Source organism: Morus notabilis, unplaced genomic scaffold (genome assembly GCF_000414095.1).
Source record: "Morus notabilis unplaced genomic scaffold, ASM41409v2 Scaffold527, whole genome shotgun sequence".
Taxonomy (NCBI): Eukaryota; Viridiplantae; Streptophyta; class Magnoliopsida; order Rosales; family Moraceae; genus Morus; species Morus notabilis.
This window is the reverse complement of record NW_010366048.1, coordinates 58,036-66,675: the sequence shown is the minus strand read 5'-3', so window position 1 is coordinate 66,675 and position 8,640 is coordinate 58,036. Positions and strand designations below refer to the sequence as shown.

The 8,640-nt window shown below is 34.0% G+C and overlaps 2 protein-coding genes across 2 annotated transcripts in view; both read left to right on the top strand.

Moving 5' to 3' along the window:
* The window catches only part of LOC21387939 (zinc finger protein VAR3, chloroplastic), a 7,584-nt gene extending 3,805 nt beyond the window's left edge, over positions 1-3,779 (top strand). The window contains exons 2-6 of the mRNA XM_010109322.2: positions 1,952-2,069; positions 2,274-2,614; positions 2,711-2,842; positions 2,918-3,016; positions 3,145-3,779. Coding sequence (XP_010107624.2) covers positions 1,952-2,069; positions 2,274-2,614; positions 2,711-2,842; positions 2,918-3,016; positions 3,145-3,643 — 1,189 coding nt within the window. The 3' untranslated portion in view covers positions 3,644-3,779. The remainder of the gene's footprint in view (positions 1-1,951; positions 2,070-2,273; positions 2,615-2,710; positions 2,843-2,917; positions 3,017-3,144) is intronic.
* A 101-nt stretch (positions 3,780-3,880) lies between these two features.
* Positions 3,881-4,490, top strand: LOC112093808. Its single transcript, XM_024173010.1, has one exon. It carries the CDS (start codon positions 3,894-3,896, stop codon positions 4,362-4,364), a length of 471 nt encoding a protein of 156 aa, XP_024028778.1. The 5' UTR covers positions 3,881-3,893; the 3' UTR covers positions 4,365-4,490.
* The last annotated feature ends 4,150 nt before the right edge of the window (positions 4,491-8,640 follow it).

Below are 8,640 nucleotides of genomic sequence, written 5' to 3'. Positions count from 1 at the left end.
GTTGATTTGGGAGTGATCAAAGACGTATAGACGATCTTTAAGTCTCCCCTCCAGTAGACTATGATGAGAAGTCTTGTCCTTGACAAAACAAGAAAAAACATGAAACTCAAAATATAAATTATTGTCAAGAGCAAACTTAGACACACTAAGTAGATTCTTAGTTATTTCAGGAACATGAAGAAGACTTTTTAAAGAAAGTTTTAGAAGACATAAACGGAGATGGAAACACGGAATCACCAATGTGCTTAATACATATGCCCTTACTATTTCCCATAGGAACCTGTTCTGAGCCATGGAATTTGGCCTTGGTCATGAGGTTAGAAGCATCAAATGTAAGATGATTTGTAGCTCCAGAATCGAGATACCACCTGTCATCAAGAACAGATTCAGGAGTGGCCATCATGGCAAACATAGAAGGATCTTCATAACCAAAAGCATAAGCACCAGTGCCAGGTTGGCCGTGAATAGGAGGACTAAAAGTGGAGGTAGGACTACTATACTGAGCAATATTGCCTTGAATAGTTCCATGAAGTTAAGCAGGCCCATGAAAAGTGTGATCAAATTTGTAATAGCAATCTTGCACAACATGACCAACTCGTCCACAGAGTTGGCACTGAACCTTCCCACCAGTATTCCAGTGTCCTCTGCCATGAGCTTGACCATGACCCTGAGAGAAGGAGCCTCTACCACCAGAAAAACCACCACGAGAAGAACCTAAATGTCCTCGAATGGAAAAGTGACCAGGAAAGCCATTAGCAGCTAAATTGGCCTCCAAAGAAGTAGTATTTTTCTCAATCCTCACTTCTTGAGCAAGCAATAGAGATTCAATCTCATCCACAGAGTAGGGTTCCATACAAGAATTAACCGAAGTGACAAAAGTTTCGTATTCCGGAGGTACACCCTCAAAAATTGCATCAACATGATCTTTTGTAGTAAGATTGTGACCAACTAGTGCAAGAAGATCAACATAGCCCCTAAATTTGAGCAGATAATCATTGATATTCATTGAACCTTTCTTTGTATTTTGAAGAAGAGTTTTGAATTGTGTTACCTTTGTACGAACTTGTTGAGCAAATAAACTTCCAAAGTACGCCAAACTTGGAACGGAAGAATCGCAATTAACCATGCGAGCGAGAATTGAATCCGACATGGATGCCAGCAGCCAAGAAAGAATGAGCTGGCCCTCCTGTTCCCAATCAAGATAATCTGGATTAATTCTACCAAGAATCTCATCACCAAGAGCTAAGAACTTCGCCGGCGGTGGAATTGACCCAAAAAGATAATTTTGGAGTCGATGACCTCTGATTGTCGCAAGAACTTGCTTTCTCCAAACAATAAAATTGTTCTGATCAAGTTTGGAAGAAATCGGATGAGTAAAGAACACTGGAACAAACTTCAAAGATGCTGCATCTGCCATTGTTGCAGAAGTTGAGCTTCAATCTTCTTCGTCAACCCACTTTGATACCATATTAAGGAACAAAGTAGAGATAGAAACTAAAAAGGAGAGAGAAAGGATTTTTGGATGAAATAAACTTCTATTATTGAATGTCTTAATCTGAGACTTATTACAAGACTATTTAAATACAGTCTACTACTCATATGGTTAACTAACTAAGCTTACAGCTAACTATAGTTAAGCTTCTAACAAACTCACTAATTACAACAGAACCATAACTAAACAACTGAATTAGTAACAAACTAACAACCTCTAACACTCTGTACCAAAAGATTTGGGAAAATTGGTGTGTTTGGTTTGGTCTAGTTTTAAAACACTGATTATAAGTTTACTGGAGGACTTGAATATGCAGGCCGTAAAGTGATTCTAAATAGGTGTGTTTGGTAATGTCGTTGTTTTACTGGCTCCAGGCCTGGAAGTTGGAAAAATAAGTTTGTTATGGAATGCGAGGTTTCTTGTTTTCAGAAACAGATTATATTAAGGACTTTGCTGCAGGTTTTTATCGAGGAAAGACATTCAGGTCATTGCAGGATGCGGATGCCCAAGTCTAGACAGGAAAGTTGTGAATTCAGGGAAGCGGCTAAGGGCACACGTGGGTGTCGATGAAGGAGATGTATGTTGCCATTTTTCTCATTTATGCATTTTAGTTAAATTAACCTATTAAAGTTTTCCCATTAAGTAAAAATAAACATTCAGTCTTGGTATTTTTTGGTATCTACTTGTTAAAATAATGAAATGAAACATGCCAGAGAATTATTTTTCCAACTAATCAAATAGGTAGGCATTCATCATCTAATAGGAGCGTGCATTGTAGTAGATTTGCAGCTCCTGCAATTTGCGAGGTGACTGCGAAAGGGCATATGTAAAGGCACAGGAAGACAAAGGTGGGCGGACCGTGGATGTTATGCGTTTCTTGTTAACGTATGGGCTTGATCCCATCTCTGGTACAGTGGAAAACAAGCCGTGTCTCAACAAAATGGTAAAAGAATCGGTAAGAAGCCTGTTGAAGCAGATGGTAGACTATAGCATGCGGGTCATGGATTTTCATTCCCCTAAGTCAACATTGGAAAAAGGTGTACCAGTGAACATCCATTCAAGTTCACAAGGAAAAGGCCACGTAAATGTTCCGATGAAGCAAGGCGACTGGCTCTGTCCCAAGTAAATATGGAAGCGTCTTGTTTCTGATTTAACTTTTCACGTTGTTGTGTCTTTTTTCTTGAACTGGTTCACCTTATTAATCTTTCATTTTTGCAGATGCAACTTCCTAAACTTTGCCAAAAATATCAAGTGCTTGCGCTGTGATGGTTTATACCAAGAAAGACTGAAGCAACTCAGGGAGGATCAGGATCATCTTCCGTTGAAGAAAGGGGACTGGATATGTGACAAGTAATGGCTAGTGATCTCATAGACCTTTACCCTTCTTGTTGTTCTGTTTCTTATCGAGAGTTTCTTATTACACAGATGCAATTTCTTGAATTTCGCGAGGAACACAAAATGCTTGCAATGCAAAGAGAATCCTCCAAAGCGGCATCTTAATCCAGGAGAATGGGAATGTCCATCGTGAGTTGTTATAACGTCCTTTGAAGTATTTTTTTGGCTCTCTTTTTTTTGGTTGATAATATATTACACTTTGAAATGGTTTATGTTTGAATCTTGTTTCACAAACAGTAGACATATATTGTGTTCAGGTGCAACTACATCAATTTTAGGAGAAACATGGTATGCTTAAAATGTGACCACAGAAGGCCAAAGGCAGCAAATTCTTCCGAAAGTTCTGAAAACCAACTTGAAAATGTAGGCTACCGGGAAAACAGTAGAGTGAGTTCTTTTCGTAGTGACCATACCTATGTCAACATTCAAACGTCTTCATGGCGACATGGACAAATCCAAAACAGTAGCGCAAACATGCGGAGATCTGTGGAAGAAAGTGAAGAACATAGTTATCCAAACTCAATGAATGAGGCTTCTGATTTTGTAGATTTTCCCATTGCCGGCGGGTTAAGTGATTTATCTCGGGATGCAGAAAAGAGAGAGAAATGGAAGTTGGAGATGATAGACCGGAGTAAAGGTGTCTTTAAGGCCAAAAGTGATGCTCAACCCACATCTATCAGTACTCAAAGAAGGTTAGAGTTACCAAAATATGCTGATGATGAAGAAATGGCCGAATGGTTCGGACCTGGAAAGTGAGGAAGAAAAAGCCTTGTGTCTCAAGATTGATTGAGATTTGCTTGAGGTAAATCGAAATCAAAACTTTCTGTTTGTGATAACCTTCTGAAAAAGATTCACCAAGAAAAATCCAGCAGTAACAGAAATTGTTCCACCTCAAAAAGAATGAAAAGAACGAGAAACAATTTGCGTCTTTTTTGAGCATTACTTCTCGCGTGAGGTTAATTTTCTTTTTCAAATAAGGTGCAACTACATCAATTTTAGGAGAAACATGGTATGCTTAAAATGTGACCACAGAAGGCCAAAGGCAGCAAATTCTTCCGAAAGTTCTGAAAACCAACTTGAAAATGTAGGCTACCGGGAAAACAGTAGAGTGAGTTCTTTTCATAGTGACCATACCGATGTCAACATTCAAACGTCTTCATGGCGACATGGACAAATCCAAAACAGTAGCGCAAACATACGGAGATCTGTGGAAGAAAGTGAAGAACATAGTTATCCAAACTCAATGAATGAGGCTTCTGATTTTGTAGATTTTCCCATTGCCGGAGGGTTAAGTGATTTATCTCGGGATGCAGAAAAGAGAGAGAAATGGAAGTTGGAGATGATAGACCGGAGTAAAGGTGTCTTTAAGGCCAAAAGTGATGCTCAACCCACATCTATCAGTACTCAAAGAAGGTTAGAGTTACCAAAATATGCTGATGATGAAGAAATGGCCGAATGGTTCGGACCTGGAAAGTGAGGAAGAAAAAGCCTTGTGTCTCAAGATTGATTGAGATTTGCTTGAGGTAAATCGAAATCAAAACTTTCTGTTTGTGATAACCTTCTGAAAAAGATTCACCAAGAAAAATCCAATAGTAACAGAAATTGTTCCACCTCAAAAAGAATGAAAAGAACGAGAAACAATTTGCTGTCTTTTTTGAGCATTTCTTCTTTCGCGAGGTTAATTTTCTGTTTCAAATAGATTTTTTTGTTTCCCTTTTCTTTTCTTTCTTGCAGGAGAATCATTATTTTCAGTCATAATACTTAACTGTTCATGTTAATAGAACTTGTATGTGAACAACAATGCTCTGGCATTTTATAAACATTTCAGTTTAGGATCGCCCAACAAAATAGATGGTCCACTAAAAATTTTCATTTGCGAAAAGTGAAAAGCATTCAAGCACATAAATAACTATTGCTCCATACGTCAAATTGTTGTCTAGGCAACTGAGCACAAGTATTCCTTTATTTCCTTTACATAGTATAAAGTATTTACAGCCTTAAGTGATTTCCCAAAGACTTGCCATCAACCTCCTTGGTGATGGACTTCTGCGTCAACTGCAGGAACTTAGATTGCTTAAACGGGCGGTAGACAGCCGGTTTCTCCGGTGATATCACCTCTGGCAGCAGACCTAACATTCTCTCTCTATCGCCCAGGCTGAAGAAAACTGCAACAGAAACTCATGGTTCGCGGCACGAATCGGCCAACACTCTGTGCTCCAAGCTTTTGTACTCATCATTTGACATAATTTGAACCAAAAAAAAAAAGATTGAGAAATTGTTACATTTTCCATTTGTAATGTCTAAAATTATTAACAAACTCCTTAAGTCTTTTCATACTGGGCTGATTTCATTGTCAGTCATAAAAAGTTTAATTGAAAGTGATAGCCATGACTAGCTAAGAACCTTATTGATGAATCACATCATTAATTAAATTATACAAGTCTAACTAGTTTGATGTCAGATATTGTTTAGGGAGTGTAACGCCCAAAAATTTTGTTTTAAATTTGAATTTATTGAATGGACTTAGTAGCAAATTTCTAATAATTGGGTCTAAATAGCAAACTATTAAAATCTGGGAATCTTTTTGAAACATTAGCTTTGTAGAGCGCAGAGATGTTACGGAGGAGAAATCTTCATGCTTGACGAGGACGACACGGAGGCCTCTCCTAACAGCATCGAGAGTGACTCCGCTTCCGGTTGCTCCGTCCCCAATAATTGTCCCCCATCCCCACCCTGTTCGGAGTGGAGCTCCGTTGCCACGGGTATTATTTTCACCTCCATTTATGTGTTGTGTTGCGATAGCCTACATGTTTAATCGTGCTATTTCACTTTAATATTAGTTTTCACAGTTTTTCAATTTTTCCTTAATTTGAAGTGACTCTTTTGATTTTTTGTGAGATATAATTTAAATACACATTACAAAAAAAGTATAAAAATTGATTAAGAAACACAAACACTATTAAAATACATTTGATTTTATTTTAAAATTGTTGTATTCTTTTTTTATAGCAATGAGGATGGATTTACACAGAGAGCAGTAGGGGCAAATCCGTCCCTGTCTATTGTCTTTCAACCATAGTTATATGGCTATCTACACTGTTATACTATCACATCGTTAAAATCTTATTTGCTCCCTAAAACTTTCTAAATTCAGTATTTTATTTACATAAGTCTTGTTCATTTTATTGATTTAAATTTATAATTTGAGTTTTGATTCAGTAAAAAATTCTCAAAAATAATTACATTTAACTTTTTTGTTACAGTAAAAAGCTCTCACATAAAATCACATCTCAAGTCAAATTAAAAATTTAAATTAACATTTGAATTAACGAATTAAACGGACTAATAATATATATATATATATATATATATCGTTCTCACTTGATCATAGAAATTTGTAGCTTTCATCCTGGCACACATCTCTATAAACGTACAACAAACAGACACACAAACATAACAATTTCCTTTTTAAATTTCTACACGTTACGGATGTGTTGTGCATCTTCCTTTATGTCCCCTTCATCTATACCTCACCATCTATTTAATCTAAATGGCGTTGAATTGTGTTCTATTATTGCTGCGTCACAACCGCACACTCTGTTAAAAATTATCAATTTGACGTTTTGATTTTTACATAACTTGTGTATTTGACCTTAAGAACATACAATAATATGAGAGCTGTGCTGAAAAAAGTAAACATTCTAATTATTATTGTGAGGAGATTAAACATAAAATAAATAATTAAATAAATAAACTTTACTCTTACATTAGAAATAATTACACAAATGCTACTTTTAAAGCGTTGAATCTAAAAATACCCACTTATTTTTAATATTACAAAAATTCCTATTTTTAAATAATAAGGTGCATGAAATGCCGGATATACTCCTATTCATTATCTTAAGTATGTTCCTTATATGATGTTTTCATTATTTGGGCTGATTTTTTTTTATTTTTTTTTATTTTTTATAATTTACCCCGTTTTGACTTTACCATTTTAACCCTAATTATTATTCTGTAATAACCTTTTGATTTAATACTGCTATTGTCTTTAAATTATTAGATTTTTCCTCTCGTATTTTCTTTGAATTTAGACTCAATAGTGCAGCGTCATATTTGCAGCAACGTATAGAGAAATCAACAAAAGATTTTCTTTGAATTTAGACTCAATAGTGCAGCGTCATATTTGCAGCAACATATAGAGAAATCAACAAAAGAAAAAAAATTACCATTTTAACCCTAATTATTATTCTGTAATAACCTTTTGATTTAATACTGCTATTGTCTTTAAATTATTAGATTTTTCCTCTCGTATTTTCTTTGAATTTAGACTCAATAGTGCAGCGTCATATTTGAAAAAAAAAAAAAAAAGAAGAAGAAAGAAAACAAAACGGGCGTACAGTGCTGCGCGAATAGTTGTGTAAGGGGAATAGTTTCTTTTTGTTTGCATGTTTTAGGTTTTTAGGTTTTCTAATGATATCATCATTAAGATAATGCAAATGCGAGAGGTTTTTTATTTGTTGTTTTGTTTGCTTGTTTCTATCTTGTTTTATATCTTTACCATAATTTTCAAATTCCTTAACATAATGAAATAAATAGATTACAGACTCATGTTTTCGTGCATTTTAGTTGTTTTGAATTGCTTTCATATGAAAATGCGAGAGATTTTTTATTTATTGTTTTATTTGCTTGTCTATAGATTTATTTTGTTGCAGACTTATTTTGTTTTTATTTAATTAAAAAGTATTTGGTAGGTTTTTTTTTTGTTTCTTTAAAAATAAGTTTCTTTTTTTGAAATAATTAGATTTCATTAAATTTAATTGTTTGACTTTTTGTATTTAAATTTGACTATCCATTGTCTTGTCTTTTCTATTTTTTTCAATCATTAGTTTTTTCTTTTTTTATTCATTGTGTAAGGATATGAACGTTTTTATATGTACGATAGTATGTATTTTTGTAAATAAAATAATAAAAATAGATATTTTTATAAATAATTAAGGAAGGAGATGAGAAATAGAGAGATGTAGTTTTCCTCATAACCTATTAAATTCAATCCTTCCATTAGTGATTCTGTTTGCTACACTTTGGGGAATTATGTAGCCCATAGTTTTACAAATTATGCGCAGTCTCAAATTTTTATTTGGTTTGAGTCTCTGCTTTTGTTTATTGGCTCTTATGTAATTGCTGATTTAGCAATCAAGTAATAAAATCCATTTGTTTCTTTTCAAAAACTATTTTTTATTTTATGTTTCTTTTTAATTTATAAATAATTTAAAATATTTCATTGTTTTTTATAAAATATATTGGTTTATATTTAAGTAATGAAAAAAAAAATGTTCCCAATAATCGACCTGCGGGTATCAAAATATTGATTTTTTAAATGTACAAGTAGCTTTTTTATTTTTAATATTATTAAAAATAAAGAATAACTTAGACATGTTTTTAAATAATTAGAAGTACCAAAAAGATTTAATAAATAGATAATATGGTAATTAATCAAATAGCTATCATTTATTTTCAAGCTCCCTTCCCTTAACAAATAAGATAAAAAAGAAAAAAAAAAGGAGATAAATACTCCTCAGAATGCATGAGTCTTGAATTTTTATTTTTTACACTTGATGAACCATTTAATCAAAGAACTATATTAAGGATATTAATCAAGAATAAAAAGGTACAAACCTTAGAATATATTAATCAAGAATAAAAAGGTACAAACCTTAGAATGATACATTCAAAGGGCGAGTTCACAACTT

Coding starts and splice junctions, on each gene's coding strand:
- LOC112093808 (XM_024173010.1), top strand. CDS start 3,894: ATGGTATGCTTAAAATGTGACCACAGAAGGCCAAAGGCAGCAAATTCT.